General features: G+C 24.9%; 1 protein-coding gene across 1 annotated transcript in view; it reads left to right on the forward strand.

Annotated features, from left to right (window-relative positions):
- Nucleotides 1-2,335: 2,335 nt before the first annotated feature.
- LOC107450998 (hexokinase-2) overlaps nt 2,336-23,894 on the forward strand; it is a 40,157-nt gene continuing 18,598 nt past the window's right edge. The window contains exon 1 of the mRNA XM_016066951.3: nt 2,336-2,795. Within this exon, the coding sequence (XP_015922437.1) occupies nt 2,772-2,795 (24 nt within the window). The 5' untranslated portion in view covers nt 2,336-2,771. The remainder of the gene's footprint in view (nt 2,796-23,894) is intronic.

The raw sequence follows: 23,894 nt of genomic DNA on the forward strand, positions 1-23,894 counted from the left end.
TGAAGTAAAAACAAGAAATGAAAAATATGTAGCCAATTTTTACTCCTAAATAGAAAACACCTTACAAATATTTATAATTAAGAGTAAAAACAGTTTCATCTACTTACTGCTCTAGAAAATGTTTAGTTTGTGAAGCCTAGTTTGGGTTACTATGTTTAGCTTTATTATAATTATGTGTTGTTATTATTTAATGTTTAAATATCAAAGAAATTATTTTAATTCTCCTTGAAATCATACTTAAATTATTTGGGTGAGTGATTATGGAATATTTGGCAGCCGCGTAAACAAAAAGTGAAATTTCTCTTAAGCATCACGCAGGCCAAAGCTTAATTTTCTTCTTTATTTTTTCCTTTACAATTTTGTATTCTCTTATAGTAATCATTTTTTCCATTTTCTTTTTGAACTTGCACTTATCCTTTCATTCCGACTTCATTATAACAACTTTTGATCGGGAATACTTTGAACTTTTTGTGCTGAAGCAGAATTCAGCACTTTTAAAGTTTTTTTCATTATTATTTTATTTTTTAACTGATTTTTTGAGTAGGATGAAATGATTAAAGTTCAATTCGTTAATTTTCAAATATTTATAACAGCTTAAAAAATAATATTCTTTATGGATACAAAAGAAAAAATGTCAAACATAAAAACATTTTTTTTTACTCTTTTAAATATTTATAGTTAAATAAAACACTTTATTCAGCATTCATTTACCTCGCCAAATTATGCACGCCTCAAATTGCGCAACTCATATATAATTTGTTTCAGTTTTTGCAAAAATCAGTCGTTTAATTTTCTAAATCAGACAGACAAAATTATTTCAAAGCTTAATTTTATTCTTTATTTTTTTTCTATGCAATTTTGTATTCTCTTATGCCATTAATTATAGTTATCATTTTTTCAATTTTCTTTTTGAACTTACATTTACCTTTTAAATTGCATTTATCTTTATTCTGTCTTCTTTATTACAGCTTTCAATCGGAAATATTTGTAATTTTTTGCTCTGAAACAAAATACAGCCTTTTTAAAGCTTTTTAAAATTTATTTTTTAACCGATTTTGAGTAGGATGAAAGATTAAAGGTTAATTTGCTGATTTTCAAACATTTATAACAGCTTAAAAATAATATTCTTTATAGATTACAATACAAAAGAAAGCAATGCCAATCATTTTACTCTTTAAAATATTTATAGTTAAATAATACACTTATTACAGCACTTATTTACCTAGCTAAATTATGCACGCCTCAAATTGCGCAATTAATATATAATTTGTTTCAGGTGTTGCAAAAATCAGTCGTTTATTTTTCCAAATCAAATTAAAATCAGACTGACAAAAATTAATTCAAAGCTTAATTTTCTTCTTTATTTTTTCCTATACAATTGTGTATTCTGTTATAGTTCTAATTTTTTTCATTATTTATTTGAAATTGTATTCATCCTTTTCTTCTGTCTTCATTATACTGTCTTCATAAACTTTCGATAGGAAATATTTGTAAGTTTTTGCGCTGAAACAAAGCAAAGCACTTTTAAAGTTTTCTTTCATTTTTAATTGATTTTTTGAGAAGGATGAAACGGTTGAATGTTAATTTGGTAATTTTCAAATATTTATAACAGCTTAAAAAATAATATTCTTTATGAATTACATTAAAAAAGAAAAGAATGTCAATCACAAAAACAATTATTTTTACTCTTTTAAATATTTACAGCAAAATAATACACTTATTACAGCACTCATTTACTTTTCTAAATGATGCATGCCTCAAATTGCGCACTTTATATGTAATTTGTTTCAGCTGTTGCAAAAATCAGTCGTTTAATTTTCCAAATCAAATTAAAATCAGACTGACAAAAATTTATCCAAAGCTTAATTTTCTTCTTTATTTTTTCCTATACATTTTTGTATTCTCTTATAGTTATAATTTTTTTCCATTTTCTCTTTTAAATTGTATTTATCCCTTTATTCTGTCTTCATTATAACAACTTTCGATCGGAAATATTTTTAAATTTTTGTGCTGAAACAAAATAAAGCACTTTTAAAGTTTTTTTAAAATTTTATTTTATTTTTTAACTGATTTCTTGAGAAGGATGAAACGATTAAAGGTTAATTCGCTATTTTTCAAATATTTGAAACAGCTTAAAAAATAATACTCCTTATGGACTAAAACACACAAAAAAAAAGGAACGTCAATCACAAAAGCATTATTTTTTTACTTTTTTAAAAATATTTATAGTTCAATAATACACTTATTACAGCACTCATTTACCTCGCCAAATTATGCACGCCTCAAATTGCGCAACTCATATATAATTTGTTTCAGCTGTTACAAAAATCAGTCGCCAAACTATAAGACGTAATCAAATCATAGCCAGATTGTCACCTCCCCAATGACTATCAATACAAGCTGAGTTAACAAGACTCAACAGCCAGTTCATTACAGAACTGTCACAGAAAACTAAACGTTCATTTTTTATTCTATCACTTTACGAACTTCCTCTCACATCATAAGAGCTGAGCAGGGAAGACAGTTTTAGTTTCCTTCCTCCTGGAATTGAAATTTCTGAAGTAGACGTTTCCTTATCGCATTCAATACAAGAATATTCATCTCCTCCAATCATCGTTTACTTTTAAGTGACGTCAATAAGTGTTTATTAGAACTCCGCGTTTCTGAAATTTTCCACTACCAGAACAAATAGCGGTCCTGATTAGTCGCGTAATTAATGAAGCCTTAAATACTTTTCACGAAAAAAAAAAAAAACTACAAAAAAAGCAACAATGGTTGTTGGAAACAGAAGAAGAGTAAGAAAAAATATTATTTTCTTTGCTATATCTTTTAATAACTGTTTCAATTGTTTAAATTAAAATAATTTTTATTTTTTAAGTTAAGTTTTTGTAAAATTGTTGTGAATTTAAAGCAGGTTAGTTATAATATTTTTAGTATAACTTCGTATATGACCTATCTCTTTTTTTACTTATTGCATATGATTTCTGAAATATGTTTTTTATGATTAAATTATAAAGATTTTTTAGGAAAAAAAATTATTTTAAATTTTTTTTTTCAATTTTAGTTAGGTTGTTATGCTATAAATTTAAAAACTCATCAATATTAGTTTTTCTACCCTTTTAAAATTACTTGGAAAATTAAAAAAGATTTTTTAAAAAAATAAACAATAGTTTTTGAAAACAAGAAATAAATAAGAAAAATATTATTTGCAATATATTTTATTAACTATTGCAAATAGTGCTATTAACTTAGTGTTCATTTTTAAAGCTCATATTTTTCTGAAGATTTTAATTTAAATAATTTTTTAAGTATTATTAATTATTTTTTTTCGTGATATAACTTCTTTTTCGCATTACTTATAATTTTTTATTAATGGCTTTTCACATTAAATTAAAACTGTTTATAAAATGATTTAAAATAACTTTTTTCTAAATTTCAGTTATGCTATAAAAATTAAATCATTATAATTTTAATTTAGTTCTAGTTTCTGCTTTTTTATTTTTTAAAATGCTTTCAGTTTTGAAAGAAATTAGCTCATTCCATCTTTTTTAACAAAATGAAATGAAGCAAAACATTTTTATGAAACAAAAACAAAAAAAAGGATACGATTTATGTCAAAGATATTGTTAACTTAGCATAATAATGGACTGTTTAAAAATTTTATATTATCTAAGTGAAACTTAAAGATCATATAAAAAAATTTAATTAGAATATGTTTTAAGATAAGAAATATGATAAAGGACTTTAAATTAGAGAAAAGTTTCATTTATTTAAAAAAAAAAATTTGTCAAACTTATTTTAAAGTCTGACTGCAATTCATTCAAATTTATATAAATATATCCATTTTGCAAAGCAATAATTTCAATCAAATTTAATTTCTAGATAAGTAAAACGTTTTAAATATGTTTCGAACGGTTGAACTCATAAATAAATTTGTAGTCATAATTTTGAATGTTATAAAATAAATGATAAACATAAAAATGAAATTCAATGATTGTGAGATAATGTATTACTTAAATGAATAAATTTACATTAATAATAGAAATGTGTATAACTTATATTTAAAATTGTTAAAATGTTACATACTGTTAGAATACTTAACATAATTATATGTTATAAGATTCCTGATGAATATCATGTTGTAAAGTTGTATAAGTTCATAATTACGATTAAAATAACAGTGATCTGAAAAGTTAAATATTTTCGTTTCTCTACAGCAAATGTTAATTTATTTGTTTACAATTTGAAGAATTCAAATTAAATAATACTTTTTTTACTATGCCATGCCTAATTTTATATTTAGCTATAGAAAAATGTATATTATTATTACATTTTTTGTTCGAAATTATCTATTTTTCTGTGCGAAATTATCTATGTTTCTTTAAATGTGTAAATTTTCTGACCTATATTTTCCAATAAGAAATTAATGCTACTCATCTATTAAAGATAAAATAAAGGAAAGTTTAAAATTTTCTGAATAATTTTACTCAGATTCATCAGAATCCCCATCCACTTAAGTTATATAACATTTAATGTGTAAATTCTCTAACCTCTATTTTCCAATAAGAAATAAATGTCATTAATTTAACAAAGATGAATTTGTGACAGGTTTTAAATGTTGTGAATATTCAGTGATTCATTTTATTCACCGGGTTGAATTCATTAGAATCCCCATCCACTTGTTGAGCCAATCAGTGTGAATTTAACGGAGGTGTGTCTGCGTCGGCATTTATTTCATGCTTGGCTAGTTTTATTTCGTAACTAACGTTTTCTATTTTACCTCATAAAATCAACAACCAAAAAGATATTTGCTGTTTCGTAATACTCAAATTCTTTGTGGAAATGTCATGAATGTATATTTATGCCTGGTTGGCTTGAACACGCATTCTCAGAATTTCAGAGTTGATTAACATTTGATGAGTCAATTCCCATATTTATCTAGATTTAGAATACTCTTGTATTTAAATTGAATATTAAATTAATTGATATTTATATTTGTTTTCATTTTTGAACGACAGTATTTAGCTGAAATATAAGGTTATTTTCAGATATAATCTAAATTTAAAGATAGATAACTAGATTTTAATTTATAAATAAATTAAAATTAATTTTGGTTGTAATGAATAAAATCAAGCTTTAGAAATCAAGAGCTTGTAAGATTAAGTTAAGTTTAAATTTAGTACCATTTTTAACGCAGGCTTATTCAATTGAAATTTCAAAGGCCAGTCTTACGTACTTCTATTTTCTTGAATTTTCCAACTTCTTTTTTTCATGTAACATGGCATTAGTTAAAATTCATTTGAAATTAAAACATTTTTTGAGCATATATAATTTGCGATCATATACCTGAATATGCCACTTATTCTATAATTGACCATTGAGTTATTTATTGCTATAAAATCACTCAAGTCATAAGTCTCTGAAAATATACGTTTTGGAAAATATATGTCATCTACAACTCTTCCCAAAACGGCTTTTTTATTGGAGGGTCAGCTTTCTTCCCCCCCCCACATATAAATTGAGTTTTTGACACCAATAAAGGTTTTATTTTATTTCTTTTTAATGGCACCTTTTAACCCGTCAGAATGCTATTGAAAAGCATCTTTTGAGCATCATCCCTCAGAAATAATCTAGCAAATGAAGCCAACTTTTCAACTCCAAAACCGCAGCTATCCGTTTTTAATTCAAATATAAGTTTTTTTTTAAATCGTAAATTTAACTACATGTAGCTTGCGAGCCACAGTTTTCCGATCACTGATCAAGCAAATAGACACTGTTTTAGTCATTTGTTAAATTGGCTTGCGAGCCACAGTTTGCCGATCACTGATCAAGCAAATAGACACTCCTTTAGTCATTTGTTAAATTGGCTTGCGAGCCACAGTTTGACGATCACTGATCAAGAAAATATTCACTGTTTTAGTCATTTGTTAAATTGGCTTGCGAGCCATAGTTAGCCGATCAAACATATAGGCACTGTTTTAGCCTTTTGTTAAATTGCCTTGCGAACCACAGTTTGTATAGATTCTGTACCACAAATTATGTATCACAAATAGATTCTGTTTGAACCATTTGTTACATTTTGGTTCCTTGATATCCAAATTTTGTTATTTTTAGGATGCAATTTAACACATAATCAGATGGAGACTTTTTTCCAATTGCTAAGTCGAAAGTGATAAGGGTAAAAGCGACTTGTGGGAGCTACATTTTTCTTTCAAATATTTTTTGTCCATGACATTTTGAAAGGTCAAGTCAATACTTTTCATTTGCCTTAGACGATATTCATTGATGAACGTTAAAACAAAAACAATCAAAAACTTGCTGTTTTTGGACGCACTATAGAGGTTAAAAGTTTTATTAGTTCACAACTTGTTTGTCTGAATTTACTTTTGTTTCACAACATGTTTGTTTGATTTTACTACGCATAAAAGTGTTTTGGCATAAGATTGAGTATCAGTGTTACTATTTATAAAAAAATAATTTTTAGGAAGTAAACATTTAATTATAGTAAACAGAGTTTTTTATTGACTACATATAATATTAAAAATAAATTTTGTAGTTAAAATTTCAACTTTTTTTTTATAGATTTAATCATTTTTTTTAATATTTATTTTTATACTTATTCTTTTTCAAAGCAAAAGCTAAAGCGTGGTGAAAAGTTTTACACTTTTTGTAAAATGTGACTTTTACTATAAGCGAAGAAAAAACCTGTTAATATCATGACTGTTATTGAGAAAAACGGGTTATTACTGCTTAAAAACGGGTTTATTACTTGATAAATTTGTGTTCTGAAAACATACTACCATTTTCAGGATCATAAATTGTTTCTTTTTTTCCAATTCCAGAAATTCCATCTGCAATCTTTAGGAAATTAAATGTTTACTGTTTTTTTTTTCTTTTTTAAATGTAACGCTGTTGCTTCGGTCAGTGAAATAAAATTACATAATATTTTGAAAGATAGTGGATTAAAAAAAATTGAGCTAGCGTGTTTAAAAAATTAATCATAAAAATCTTATCAGATACTTCGGATTTAAGAGTAGTCAGATAATATTTTAGTGAGTGAATAGAATGATTGGCAATATTTATTTTTAGACGAAGAAGAGTTAAGATATATCTCACTACTTTTTGCGCAATAAAGCAGGTCTCTCTTTACAAGATATAGGATTGACTTGATAAAGCAGGTCTCTATTTACAATTTACAATGCTTGTGTTAACATTCATACTTGACCTTCAAGTAGAATCATAATGATGTAGAAAGATTATTTTTTAAAGTGGAAATCACAGAGTTCATCAGCTTTGACATGAAGCGTTCACCAATTCATCCTTGAGGAAAAAAAAGTGATTAATTGATAAGACATTTTATAATATTCTAGAATTAAATCGATGACGCAAATTTTCTGAAATACATCAAACAATTATAGTTTGAAATAAAATTATTCAATTTAGAAAAGATAGATATTTTTGAAAAAGTTGAAAGTTTTGGATAAGAATAAATTTTTATTTTTTTCAAGTAGCTTTGACCTTAATCGAAAAAGCTCATTAAATATTTATGATTTTGATAATATCAAAATTTTTTTTTCAGATCACGTAAATGTAATGAACCATTTTACCGACTTATTATATTCAGCTATAATAATATCACCCGTGGTGTAAAGTTGTTCCTATTAAAAAAAAATAATCAGAGCATTAGTTTGTCAGAAAGTGACAGATTTTTTACTGAGCATCATTTCTACCTTTTTCAGAAAGTTTAAAATAAAGTTGGAATAAATTAATATGCTTAATTTTAAGCTACAGACAAGTATATATATTGTAATTAAAAAAGTTTCTCATTATGGGGGTGAAAAATTAATTACATCCTTAGGAAAACTTATTTGTATTCATCATTCTACACGGAAAAAAAATTATGATAAAATTACCGTACTGTATTATAATGAAATTTTTGGTAAAAAGAGAAAAAAAAATTCTGGATAATAAAACCGAAAAATACGGTATTTAAACCATTCATTTGGTAATTTTTCTGTTCGGTTTAATCACGGTTTACCAAAAATTCGGGTTTTCAAAATTATAGCTCTATTACTACAGATTTAGTAAAAATACTAAACTGATCAGTAAATTTAACCAATAAAATGGTATTTATGTCCTGCTGTTAGATATTATAAAATTTCAAAATTTTACCGCATTTACCAAATTTTATCACTGATTTGTTAAAAAAAGCATATTTTATTGTTAACTTTAACAAATCATTAAAAATTACCATGCTTTTTGGTGTTTCTATACAGCCAGAAACATGGTAAATTTTATCATATTCTTGTAATTTTGACCATATTTTTTTTCTCAGAGTACCTATTTTGATTGATTATAAATAGTGATAAGTACACAATGCAGTATGCTTCAAATGAAAAAAAAAGCATTAAAAAGACAATATGTTTGCTCTGAAAATTTAATTAAAATTTAAAAAGGACGGTTTAAAATGGTTTGTTCTTTTTTATCAAGCAAACTTTCTTCGTAAATTTTAAATTTCAATTTAAAGCAAAATTTAGAGAATCTATTTTTTAAATAATTTCTTCAATGAATTTGCTTCATTGAAATATTAGTTGAAAAAATTAATTCCAGCGAAAGTAGCGGGGAAAAAATTCGGGTGTAACTACCCTACAGTATAGTATAGTAATGATATTTCTGGCAAAAAACCACAACTCTTGTTTTAAAAACCAAAATATACGGCATTTAAACCTTTTATTTGGTATGTTTTCCTTTCATATAGCAATAGTTTACCAGAAATTCTGGTTTTTAAAATTATAGTATTTATTATTCACACATTTAGTAAGAAATACAAAACTAAAAAGTAAATTAAACCGAATAAATGGTCATTATACCATGTCCTAAGGAATCATAATAATATTGCTACATTTTAATCACATTTACCAAATTTTATTGTTGATTTTACCAAAATCCGTACTAAAGAGCTTCAGTGAAAATTACCGAGCTTTCTCGAGTTTCCATAGAGCTAGAAACACAGTAAATTTTACCATATTCTGGTAGCTTTGACCGTACTTTTTTCTAAGTATCTGTTTAGTTAATCGTATAAATTTCAAAACTGACTTTTCAAAAAAAAACTTTTTTTTAAGAATTCTAAATGCTTATGTTCTACTAATCTCTAATAACATATTGTTAATATTTAGTTATATAACAATTTTCAAACCGGTATCAAAATATACATTAATTTCTTAAACAAAAAAATGCATCTTATTCAAATTATTCATCTTTTGTTACTAATTTATTCAGATCTCAATGACTACTTGTGAATATTATGCGAATTTCCGGATTATTTGAATCGTAAGACTAATGATATAAACCCGGAAAAAGTGTTAATAATTACTAAAGAGCGAAAAAACCTTCAACATTAATTTATCTTAGGCGCAATATGTACTTATAGGTATAGAGCTTGTGACCTTTTAAGACTAATTTATGTCAGACTGATTATGAAGAGCGATGATAAAATATAAACTTGTAAAAGGGAGTTAACACAATTTGATTAGATTATTTTGGGATTGCTATTGAATTTCTAATCCTCTAGTTGTCATGTTTTACTTAAACTGATCAATCACATCTTATAATTAATTTATGCCCAAGGTCTAAAACTTTTCTGAGTTGTAAAGTTGTTGGTGGGTCGTGATAGAACAATATTTTTTTAATGTTTTCATTTTCTTTTGGAAATATTTGTTTTAAAATAAGAACAATCTATAAAAGAGAATTATTAAAAAATGAGAGCTTGTTTTTTGGTTTTATACTCTTTTTAAAATTTCAGTATTATTTAATTTTGTTTAATACACTTTTAAAACAATGTTTTATAAATAATTAAATATCCTCTATTTTATTGCTAATTACGAATTTCAAAAAGGTAATTTTACAAAAAAAAACTAAACTAATTGCTCTTTTTTTACTAAATTTAATAAGTTCTTGTTTGTTTATGAAGATAGATACAAAATAAATATTTTTATTTTGTTTTATCCCTCCTGAGAAAAAATCCTAAAAAAATGAGAACTTGTAGCTATTTTTTTTTTATACACTTCTTAAAATTTAAAATTTCAATATCATATAATTTTGATTAATACACTTTTGAAACAATGTTTTTTAAATAATTAAATGTCCTCTACTTTCTGGCCAATTACAAATTTCAGAAATGTAATTTTACAAAAATGCTAAATTAATTGCCTTTTTGTTACCAAATTTAATAAGTTCTTATTTGTTTATGAAGATAAAAGCATAATAAATATTTATTTTTAGTTCATCCTATGTAAGAAAAAAATCCTAAAACAAAATGAGAACTTGTAGTTATTTTGTTTTATACTCTTCTTAAAATTTCAATATTATATAATTTTGTTTAATACACTTTTGAAACAATGTTTTTTAAATAATTAAATATCGTCTGCTTTCTGGCCAATTACAAATTTTAGAAACGTAATTTTACAAAAATGCTTAATTAATTGCCTTTTTGTTACCAAATTTAATAAGTTCTTATTTGTTTATGAAGATAAAAGCATAATAAATATTTATTTTTAGTTCATCCTATGTAAGAAAAAAATCCTAAAACAAAATGAGAACTTGTAGTTATTTTGTTTTATACTCTTCTTAAAATTTCAACATTATATAATTTTGTTTAATACACTTTTGAAACTTGATACACTTTTGAATAATTAAATATCGTCTATAATTACAAATTTCAGAAATATAATTTTCTAAAACTATTAAATTAATTGATCTTTTTTTCAAATTTAATAAGTTTTTGTTTGTTTATGAATAGAGACGCGCAATAAATATATTTGTTTATTTTATCCTATCTTTTTTGTTAAATCATGTTTTCAATTATAACTTCAGGAAGTTTCCTTTTATTGGTTAAAAAAGTAAATAAGGAAAAGTTTGATTGTTCTTAAAATTATATTTGCTGGTTGTTTAAATGACTATGTCAAGATATTAAAGAATGCGCTTTAACCGCACATAAGGTAATAGATTGAAGAACATTAATTGTTTTACCTAGGGTTAATCAGTGTAACAGCAATGTTATCATTTCAAAAATAATTTTTTTATTAAAGTAATATAGCATTAGAATAATGCGTTTTCCTTAAGTCATAATAAAATTTTAATGTGTTTATTAAAAAAGTTTATTACTTTGTTTATTATTTTGTTTACTATTTATAAACTTATTCTGGAAAAATTTACAAATTCGAAAAAAAAACTTGAAAACTTTTAAGTATTATTAAAATTACTGAAATTATTGTTTCAAAATGAATGAATTAAAATGAAAATAATTACATTAAAATAAAAAATGAATTACATTAAAATAAAAATAATTTATTAATATTTTTTTAGATAAAAACCATAATCATTTATCTGAAATTTTACGAATTCTGTAGGGAGAAATGTTTAATTGTCAACACTATCAAGCAGTTTCATTTGTATTATGAATAGTTTTCCTTAAAATTGGATTTTTGTTTTTACTTTTCCCCAAATATTAACATTGTTTGAAGTAACAAATGCTTCAAAGAAATATTCTCGAAACATAAATGAAGCTTTTGTGATAATTCGAGGAATAATTAAAACGCTATAATTAAAATTTTTTACATCAATCAAAATATAGCAAAAGCTTTGCTTGTCGTAAAAAAGGCATCAAATTGCATCAATATAATCGAGATTTAAAAACGTTAGTTATCATGATTGCAATCAAGACAATATTTTATGGCCTCGATGTAGAGTATGTTTGATTAAAATTAGTTCTCTCAAACCACGAATTTATTGGAATTTACAAAATATTAGCAGTTTAGTATTAGCATTAAGTATTTTACATGTAGGTGCCTAAATTTAATGACAGGAAGACATATATTTATTTATTCTACCCAAGTAAGAAATTTTCCTTATTTATTGACAATTTTCTTGCGTCAATCTTCTCTTCAAATACATTCATGCCAAATTTAGAGCTTAAGAAAAAAATGTCAATTGGATATAAATGAGAATTAAGTCGTTCTAACTCAAGACGTGGACGACAAAAAAAAAAAAAAAGTCAATCCGTACTACTCTAATTCTACTTAAAGATAATGGTTACGTGAATATTTTAATAGTCAGTCTGTTGCTCATTTATTACGTAATAAATGAGGCGGGAAAACAAGATTTGACAAATTTATTAAAAAACATTTGACAGAAAGAAAAGAAAGTTAGCGGAATAATAAACATACTATTTTCTCTTAAAATAAATGTAAGAAATGGTTTTGTGCTTGTTGTAAAAGAGGCATAAATTTGCATCAATATAATCGCGATTTAAAAGTGATAATCATGAATGCAATCAAGAAAATATTTTACTGCCTCGATGTACAGTATGTTTGATTAAAATAATTTCTCTCAAACCATGAATTTATTACTCGTTTTCAAATATTAGCAGTTTAATACTCGCATTAAAAATTTTGCATGTAGGTGATTAAACTTTATGACAGGAAGACATATATATATATATATTCCTTATATGAAAATTCCGTAAGAAAATTTCTTTATTTATTAACAATTTTCTTGCGTCAATCTTTTCATCAAATGCATTCATGCTAAATTTAGATCTTAGGAAAAAATGTCAGCTGGATACAAATCAGAATTAATTTTTCAAACTCAGCACGTGGAAAAAAACGCAATCCGGATTACTCCAATTCTACTTAAGGATAATGGGTATGTGAATATATTCTTTTCTTAATAGTTGTCTGTCGCTCTGGTATTACGCAATAAATGAGGCGGGAAAACAAGATTTGACAAATTTATTAAAAAATCTGACAGAAAGAAAAGAAAATAGTTCATGACGATCATTCTGTTAGTCTTACTGGAGTCTTAATCTTTCATTGAGTTAGTTGTTCAGATTCCTGAGGTGACAAGGAAGTTTGAGTTCTTTTACAAGGTCTTTTGCTTCCTAGTTTTTCTTTTCTTTAGTTATGGTTATTTTTTAATGTTGTTTTATTTCTAGTACAAACGTTATTTGCATTCAGTTCGCATCGTCTTACGTCTAATAGTATTTAAGGCAAAAGCGAAAACATGGCGCCTTGCAGACGGACACGTGGTACTGAGGTGATAAACAAAGATATTATCTTCTCGACAGTTTTCAAGGGCTGCCTTCCAGCTACTTTATCCCATGAATATTATATATATTTTTACGTCATATTTGCGTCAGTGATTGAGTTTTTAGTGTTGCCATTTTATAAAATGAAATTTTTTTCTGAGTTTGAAGGTGAAGGTAACACAACAATTAAGTTTTTAAGAGTGGTAAAGAGAGTGCAAAATATTGTTTGTTATTTTATTCTACAATTAATTTAAGTATTAATTACTTATTTTAAATTAAAATCTAAAAATAGTTGACATTGAGCAAAAAGTTATATATTTGCTTGCAATATAATGTATTGTTTACGAAAATAAATTGCTGACATCATAGCACTCTATGTTGAATTAATTTTTATGATCTTTCTAAAAATAGCTCACATTGTCAAAAAATTTAGATTTTGCTCGAACAAAAATAATGTTAACAAAAATAAACCTGTGAATACAAATACAAAATACTTGGCAACACCCTAGCGTTTTTTTGGTTTCACTTTTACAAATCGATGACTAATGAAAGTTATATATTTGTTAAAATTAACAAATTTTTAACAAAACTTAACTGAAAAGCCATGCAAAATTATTGACAAAAAGCACTATATTCAAAAAAGGATGCATAAAAATTTTTTTTTTGAAGTTTTCGTTATTATCGAAAAATTGCTAGGATGCGGTGGTGCTATAGTTCCATGGACTTTATCGTATTGTCAATCACTTAAATATTCGTTTTTTTCTTAAGCTATATAGTACTTAAATTTTATGTTTTAAATTTATGCTTTTTTAAAAAAAATGTTTTATGGCATGTAGAATAATTTTTTCCTAAATAAAAATTTATCTTATAAATTTTTTTAAAGTTAAATTTAATACAAATAAATTCGCAAAATGCTTCTTTTTTGAACAAAAATAAATTCCTACCGAAAAAAAACTTTTAAAATTGAAACCGGGAAAAAAAAAACTGGGACGAAAAAACTTTTTCCTTATAGATTATTTTTAAACTATGTTATTTTTCAAAGAACTTATTGAGTGATTATAAATAAATATAATAACTTATTCTAGTGTTATAAACATAAAAATAGATTGTAGTATTTTCAATTTATTAACAAATACACATGATACACATATTTTTTCTTGTTCCAAAGCGTTATATGTTTATTAATTTTTAAACTTAAAAAAAAGAAAAATTAAAAAAAATCAAGTTGCAAGTATACTAAATAATGTAAAAAAAATTCAAAACCTATGTAATATTATATTATGTTAGTTATATTTTTACGAAAAAAAATACTTAAAGTGGTAAATAGATTTCGCTTATATTATTAAACTTATTTTCTTCGATTTTAAGTATCGTGAACAGTGTAAAAAATTCCGGATTAAATTACGATGAAAAGTACAGAAGTGTCGGAATTTATTACTATAAATCCAGTATTACCAGAACATGTTACAGAGCGAAGAATCTGACACATCGTAATTTTTACAGTAATAATGACAGCAAAATCACCACATCATTCGAATTAAATAAATATTACTGTAAAAATTACGGTATAATATTTTACGGTGAAAATGGATTTTACGGATGATGCATCTAAAGTGCGTGTACTTTATATCGTAATTTGATTCGAAATTTTTTACAGTGTAGTCAACTTTCAAGTAGTAATTACAAACCATTTTTACAAATTAAAATTTTAAAATATTATTTTTTAACGGGTTGATAGCTATATCCCTCTTTCTAAGTTATTTTTTAACGGGTTGATAACTATATCCCTCTTTCTAAGTTATTTTTTAACGGGTTGATAACTATATCCCTCTTTCTAAGTTATTTTTTAACGGGTTGATAACTATATCCCTCTTTCTAAGTTATTTTTTAACGGGTTGATAACTATATCCCTCTTTCTAAGTTATTTTTTAACGGGTTGATAACTATATCCCTCTTTCTAAGTTATTTTTTAACGGGTTGATAACTATATCCCTCTTTCTAAGTTATTTTTTAACGGGTTGATAACTATATTCCTCTTTCTAAGTTCATGGAATAATTTGTTTTTCAAAAAAAATATCATCAAACCATTTCCTTTCAATTTAAAGTATTTAAAAAAATATGCAAATCCTATTTATATTGTTCTAATTAAAGTCGGTCATTTCATCAAAATGATTTAATTTAAGAAAAGAGAAATAAAGCTGAAGAAATAAAACAAAAATAGCTGTTACGTTAAGTATAAAAGTATAATATATTATTTCTTACTTTATCATTTTGCAATTCTTTACATTTTAATGGAATGTGTTACATCTTCAATTAAATTTCATCAAAATGATTTAATTTAAGAAAAGAGAAATAAAGCTGAAGAAGTAAAACAAAAATAGCTGTTACGTTAAGTATAAAAGTATAACATATTATTTCTTACTTTATCATTTTGCAACTTTTTACATTTTAATGGAATGTGTTACATCTTCAATTAAATTTCAAAATGCATTCGATCAGAAAATAAACGATTCGACAAATCTATTTTTTTTTACTGTTTGTATGCCCACGTATGTAAATAAGTTCTTCTTTAAATGAGAAAAAATGTTATTGACTTTAATGGTGAATAAAACGTATTAAATAATTAATCCCATTCGAGTTAATGTCAATTTATTTAATATGTTTGTTATATAAATTAATAATAACTCTTTTTTTTTACTGTGAAAATTTAGCTGCCATTATTCATAGCTTAATTGAAATTGTTATAATGGTAACTGTAAGATAATAAGACACGGAATAAAAGCACTAGATTTGTTTCGATTTACGAAAGGAAAAATCCACTGGGAAATGTATTTTCTTTTTCATTCATGACCTTGACTGTAAAATTACCTACAGGAAAATTTACAAGTAAAAAAAAACAATCCAGACTAACTTATGAATGAATTAAGCGTATTTTCAAGTCTTCTAATGTAAATGCGATAAATTAGAAAGCGTTGTAACTATATGTATTTTATCACTATGCTTTTTTGTTATGAGCCTACTAGAATTTGTTTGTTAGTTCGTAACATAATTTCGTTTCCTTTTTATTTATTATTGCGTTTTTTTAATTAAAAATCATATGCTTCTTTTTCTGAAACATGTTTTGTTAGCAATTATGTTTTAATTTGCAACCAATTAAACTTCTAAACGTTTATTAAAAAAAAAAACTTTAAATTTATTATCAATCTATTAATTTTACTTCTGCGTAATAGATAAATAAAAATTATGAAAATAGTTAACAATAATAAAACAATAGTTTATGTAATAGAAGCTATTAAATTGCTTATTTTTAAATCGAAACTATTATAATTTAATTTACAAACATTTGAAATCTGTAGTATAACACTATTATTTATTATGTCCTTTTTTCAGGGTTCTATCATTTAGTATTTTGCATCTATAACCTGTAGATTAAAACAAACAATTGTTGTTAGGTTGCTGGTCTGAAAGACAAAATGTTTTGAATAATTTTGTTTAATAGCAGACAAAGTGCAAATGAGAAACAATTATATTAAATTACGAATATTTTTTATGATATAAAAGTATTTTTAATATTATATCCTATCTATCCTAATTTATTATATCCTACCTCCAACGCTGACAGCAAGCAGTACCGCGGTTTAATTTTAAAAATTTCTATCCGTTGAGTTAGAATGAATTGTCAGAATGCTTATAAACCAATTTTTAAATTAATTATTTTTCATTTTCGTTTAGTTTATTACACATTAAAAATGATTTTAAAACTTCAAATCTTTAACCCAAAACGCCAAGTTATCAAACCGACTGAAGAATAGTAAATTATTTTGTTTCAGTTTGGTGATTATATATAAAAAAGATTAACTAAATATTCAGATGTCCCACATTTTGTGAAACTGTCTCGATCGGTTTACACTTCTTGAAAATTAATGCTTTTTTGTACCTAAAATACTGAACTATTTTTTAAATCTCTGTTTTCAAATACGTTTGAAAAGTTTGTTGATGAAAAAATTATTATCATTATTATTATTTTATGTCTAAAACTTTCTTCAGAATCCCTTAAATAAAATTAAAGTATACTTTTCCTCGTATTTGGAACAATAAGATATTTTATAATTGGTATAAATAATTATTATTCCAATTAATTTTCATTTTATTAAAAAGGAAAATAAAAGAACGCCAGTTATTGTTTCGATTATAAACTGCAATCATAAATTTTCTGCCGTGGGAAAAAGATAAGGAAACTAAATACGTCGGTCGGTATCGAATGTAAATTATTTGAATGTATTTTCAATTTTTCTAAAAAAAAGTAAAAAGAAAATATACTGAACAAGCAGATTACGGCTACAACTATTGCCAAATATAGTAGTTACTCAACAAGGAGGCTTGGCAATTGCTTTTAAGAAATTAACTGCACTTAAAAAATGTCCCATTATTATTATTATTAATTCTAAAACTTTTTCCAGATTCAAATGCAGAATGATGCTTGTTCTGTTTCACTCAGTATCCCCTTAAATAAAATAAAAGTATACTTTTGCTCATATTTGGAACAATAAGGTATTTTATAATTGACATAATTAATTATTATAACTAATTTTTATTTTATTAAATAGGAAAATAAAAGGACACCAGTTATTGTATCTATAAATAAAACTGCAATCATAAATTTTCTGCCGCTTGAAGGGGATAAGGAAACAAATGAAATACGTCGGTTGGTATCGAATGTAAATTATTTGAATATATTTTCAGATTTAAAAAAAGTAAAGAGGAAATATACTGAACAAGCAGATTGCGACTACAACTATAGTGAAATACAGTACTTAATAAGGAGACTTGGCAATTGCACTTAAGAAATGAACTGTTCTTAAGAAATACCGTTTTGTTATTATTATTTTTATTTCTAAAACTTCTTCTAGAATCATATGCAGAATGATGCACGTTCTGTTTCGCTCGGTATCCCCTTAAATAAAAAAATGTATACTTTTCCTCATATTTGTTACAATAAGATATTTTATAACTGGTATAATTAATTATTATTTTAATTATTTTTTACTTTAATTTTTATTTTAATGAATTTTTATTTTAATTTATTTCTATGTTAATTAATTTTTATTTTTATTAATTTTTATTTTAATTAATTTTTATTTTAATTAAATAGGAAAATATGAGGATGGCTGTCATTGTTTCTATAAATAAAACTGCAATCATAAATTTTCTGCCGTGCGAAGGGGATAAGGAAACAAATTAAATACGTCGGTCGGTAAATTATTTGACTGTAGTTTCAGATTTAAAAAAAAAAAGTAAAAAGAAAATATACTGAACAAGCAGATTACGAAATACAATAGCTACTTAACATGAAGGCTTGGCAATTGCACTTAAGAAATGAACTGCACTTTTAAACTGCTTATTCAACTTTTCGTCGCCAATTTTATGAGGCGACATTGTCTTTCAAATAATATTACATCATAAGTTCCACATTTTACGGTTATTGAAAAGAACTACGAATCGTATAAAGAGATCATAGTCAGATCATATGACGTCAAAGCATCAACTGAGGATGGTAGAGCAGGACACTTTTCACAACGACCTTCACAATGTAGAAGTTTTAGAGCACGTTTAGAATATTTTTCCGTGTGACGATTTCTCTTTAAATAAATCAAATTTAATTAAGACTCCAATTTTCAAATTATACTTTAAGGGTCAGAAAACTTTCACATTTATAAATTAAATTAAATGTTGCTTATTCTGTTATTTTATTAAAGTGCAAAATTATATGAACTGGTAAAATAGGTAATGCGTTAAAAAAAAGTGATGAATTGAATTAAACTCAATTGTGAAATTAACACTGTGATAAATCTTTAGTTTATGCATATAAATAGCTGAACATGAATCAATTTTTTTTATAAGAATGCTTTATAATTAACACTGTGATAAATCCTTAGTTTATGGATATAAATAGCTGAATATGAATCAATTCTTTTTATAAGAATGCTTTATAAGTTTTTTTTTATATGAATAATCACTTCAGATAAAATGAATTCTTATAATTTTTACGTGTTACTTATGACACTTACACATATTTTTTTAAATAAAAACAAAAGGATAAAATTTTTTAATTAGTGAAAAATTAAAGAGATTTGTATTTATGCAGCATCTTATCATCTCAATGAAATTCAAAAAATTCTGAAATACTTGTGCTTCAAATGCTTTTCAATAATAAATAATGATTACATGATACCAATACATAGTTTTAGTATTAATATACAGTTTTATTATTTATACATTTATATGGATAGTGTTATCTATAACAGTGTTCTCCCTCGGAACAAAAAAAGGCAGGGCGCTTATATTATAACTGAATTTTACCTTCAACAATTTTTAAATTACCCTCTTATATTATTTTATGTGTTTATTTCAAAAAGTAATTCTCTCTCATAATCAAAATAAGAGAAAAATTTGCAGTCAATAAAAATAATTAAAGGCATGCTGAAAGGCAATCTCAGTGCATTATTTTTTTCAAAAAAAAAAAGTAAACTAACAAAAAATTATTATTTGATAAACAACTTGGAAGCTTTTTTAGATAATTTAAACTGAAAATTATGATAAAATGAACATTAAAAGGTGGAATTTTTTTCTTAAAGAAAGGTATTTATTTAAAAGTAGTTTTAAAATTTAAAATCACAGAAAATTATTAATATCTCCCCTACGAAAAAAAGATTCTTAAGAATAACCTAGTGAGAATAATCCTAACAAAGCAAATATTTGTATTACTAATTAGAATTAAACCTATAAACATATATATTTTTACCAATGTGTAATTATTATTTAAGCAGTGAATAAATTTTTCAAAGTAGAATATGAATGAAAAGGCAATGTTTCTAAGGGATGGTGGCAAAAAAAGTGGTCGCATTTCCTTTATAAATATTATGTTAACTATAAATATTAACTGTAAATATTAATAAATATTAACTATAAATATTATGTTAATTATAAATATTAACTGTAAATATTAATAAATATTAACTATAAATATTATGTTAACTATGACCAAAAAATATTATGCTAACTCGGTATAATAATTTTCCCCTGTCAACACTTCTCTTCAGGGCCTACACTGTAAAAAATTCCGGTAAAAAGTACTGGTAAAACTATAGTAAAAGTACCAGCACTCATCATGCCGGTACTTTTTTACAGTAAAATCTATTTTTACCGAACATGTTATGGAACAAAGAATCTGATGTACCGTAATTTTTACTGAAATAATTACCGTAAAATCACTGAATCACTCTAATTAAATAAGTATTACTGTAAAAATTACGATAAAATGAATTTTACGGATGACGCATCCAAAGTTTCGGAACTATGGCCTATTACCATAATTTGATCTGGAATTAAAAATAGTTGTTTGACATTAGTTTAAGTGATAGAAACGAAGCAATTATTTTAAATTCCAACCGTTTATTTCAAGAAACTATATTAACAATGATAATGATAATGTAATAAATTTTCATGATAAGTTATTTTCTATCTTAAGCATTTCTTTCAATATTAAGACTGTCAGAATATACAGTTGAAATAGAAAACCTTTTTTTTCTTCGTGAGGTATTTTTGACGGCAAAGGAGACAAAATATTAGGGCGCGCGATTTGCGACACGCCCTCGTACATAATATGGCACGTCAAAAAGTAAGTGCACCAGTACTAAATTTGCTAATGTAGTGATTATTGTTCCTACATTATCGATGCATTGAAAAGTTAATCGATTGGATTTTGTTATGAGAACAATGCATATGTTGATGAACACAACAAATAATAAAAATTTTTCTTATTATTATGAACGATTAGAAAGCTAAATAAATTGATTTTATGATGTTATTCAGAAATTCATGATGAACTTCAGAAATTTCATAAAAAAAAGTCTCATGCTTAAGTGATTCAATAATGTTACTTATGATTAACTTCATAATGCAGATAGAAAATTCATAAAATTTTTTTCATGATAGTTAAATTAAAATTATTTATGATTAACTTTATTATACAGATAGAAGTTTAATAAAAAAAAATCAAGCTAAATTGATTTCATTATGTTATTTCGTAATACAGATAAAAGATTCATAAAAATTGTTTTTTTTTTATGCTAAATTTCTAAATAAAACAATTTCGTTCGCGAAAAACTGAAGTTATGTATGACCAAATGATATAGAAATAAATTATTAATCGCAAATCAAGTTCATAAATTAAAAAGAAATGATAGGTGATAGAAATGATAAATTTTTTCACAGTAGATTGATTTTATTTTATTATTTATGATTAACTTTATTATACAGATAGAAGTTTAATAAAAAAAATCACGCTAAATTTATTTTACCTTACTTTGTAATACAAATAAAAGTTTCATAAAAGTTGTTTTTCCTGTTCAATTTCTAAATAAGACAATTTTGTTCGCAGAAAACAGTAATTATGTATGACCAAATGATAAGGAAATGTATTTTTCAATCGTAAGTTAAGCTCATAAATTCACAAAAAAAAAGTTTCAAAATTAGGATAACGTAGTGTTAACATTGAAAAATAAAAAGTAGCTATTTCGTTTTTTTATTATTTGTTTTTGTGTAATTATCTGGGGAATTTAAGCAATTTACAGGTCAGAAAGCCATGAACAATTTTGTTTTATTTCTTCATTTGTTTTTATTCCTCTCCCATGAAATCCTCAACAGATTCTTCATATTTATTTGACAACAGGTGATGTTGGAATTTGGAAAGGATAAAAAAACGCCTGTCATTTATACGACTCCATATGTTATTATACTGTTATTTCAGAAGACCACTACAATATTTTCAGCTGTATATTCCCTATACATTCTTACTAAAATTAGAAAAAGCTTGTCTATCAGCTGTTTAAAGAGTTAGCAGACAACATAAGATTTATATTCTATGGACAGGTTATCTTGAAAAATTTCCCGTGAGTTCGCAAAGGATGTTAATCTAGAAATGCAAATGTTAAAATACTTTTAACTCAAAATTTACTTTAGCAAAAGTAAAAGCTATTCTTATGCAAATCTAAAATATATACAATATAAGAGATGGCATTAGCTTTATTTCTTTAAATTACTGTTTTTTTAGCGACGTATTTTAACTCGAAGAGTCCCTGTAATTCTACCATGGAACCCCAGGGTTCTTCGGAAGACCTTATTTGGAACCACTAAACATACTTCAATAAATTTCTTTTCAATATCTTATACTGATTTAAAGAAAGATATACAATTTAATTTTCAAAGAATTCAGTTTATTCAATAATTTTATGAAAGGAACAATATTTCTAAAAGAACATGTAATATGAAATTACCTTTGGCTGCTTTAATGAGGAACGAATTCTTCTTATAAATAATCAAAGATTAAGTTGAAGTTAAAAGCGCTAAGATTTTTTTAAGATAAATTACAAATGAGGATATCCAATTTCTACAAAATTCATACGTGGAAAAAACAAAACATCGAATCTTTAATTATTTCTGCTAATTCGATGCAAATATTCTGCATCGAATTAGCAGAAATATTTCATAACTACCAAGCGATATTTAAAATTAAGCAAAAGTAGTTGTAGCAAAATATTTTATTCGTACATTCTTTTATCAGACGATTTTGAATTGTAGGCATTTTAATTATTTAATTAGATTGAAATAAATAAATAAAATTGTCCTTTTTTTGTTATGTAGCAGACGATTTTCACACTTCAAGACGATTTTCACAAATGGCACGTGTCTTATATTTTTTTTTTCGAAGCAAAGATTTAGGTTTTAATTAAATGTTAGCTAGATCTTTATGTTTGATGTATTCTAAGGAGAAAATATTTCTTTTTTAGCCTTTAAAAAACTTACAATAAGATTTTCGTAACTTACATCTGAATGATATTGCTTGGAATTATATCAATATAATCATTTTTACATAAGAATCCTTAATGAAAATTTAATTTCATATTTTATTTGTCTTTCAAATTTCATGTAAGCACGTTCATCTAAGCTTTAATAATAGTTCCATTATTACGCAGATAGGTTGAGAAACAAAACAACTTTACAAATTTTAAATAACTTTTCTCAAAAGAACGTTTTTCGAAACAACTGCGCTCTTATTTTGGTGCCTATCTATTTATAAAATGTCAGATATTATTGTTATGAATATTATTACTATTGCATGAAAAATTAATTTTTGATCACGTTCATAAACTTTTAGTAACTAATTTTAAAGCTCTTAATTTTAAAGCTCTTAATTTTAAGACATACCTGTTCAAAATGCCACTATTTCGTTTTTAAAATTTTCTTTAAAATCTTATCTGAAAAGCAAAATACATGAATAACATACTTGTTCTTAAATTTTAAAATGAATCAGAACAAAATTGACAAAGTTTTAAACCGATATTAGAAGATAGATAGCTTTAGAGAAGGACGAACTTCATGTCATGTATATAATTGAATTTCGTTTCCCTGCACCCATTTTACTACTTATTTCAATTATGAAAATAAACAATTATGTTTTTTTTATTATATAAATAAGGAACTACATTAGCTTTTTCGGACCCTATAGATGGTGCTTTTTAACGGAAATTAAAAATAACTTTTTAATGAGTAGAATTAAATGCTGTATTTTAGTATTTCTGGTCCAGAATCAAAAATGCGTGCACTTGAAAAAAAAAGGTAGAATTAAAAAAAAACTGTGCAATTATATAAAAAATATGTTTTTTTTAATTACTTTTTAAATAAATAACAACGATTGTCTAATTTTGTTTTATAGTTAATCTTTAAATTCTTTATTGTTACAGTATAGGCA

This window comes from Parasteatoda tepidariorum, chromosome X2, assembly GCF_043381705.1.
Source record: "Parasteatoda tepidariorum isolate YZ-2023 chromosome X2, CAS_Ptep_4.0, whole genome shotgun sequence".
Classification (NCBI taxonomy): Eukaryota; Metazoa; Arthropoda; class Arachnida; order Araneae; family Theridiidae; genus Parasteatoda; species Parasteatoda tepidariorum.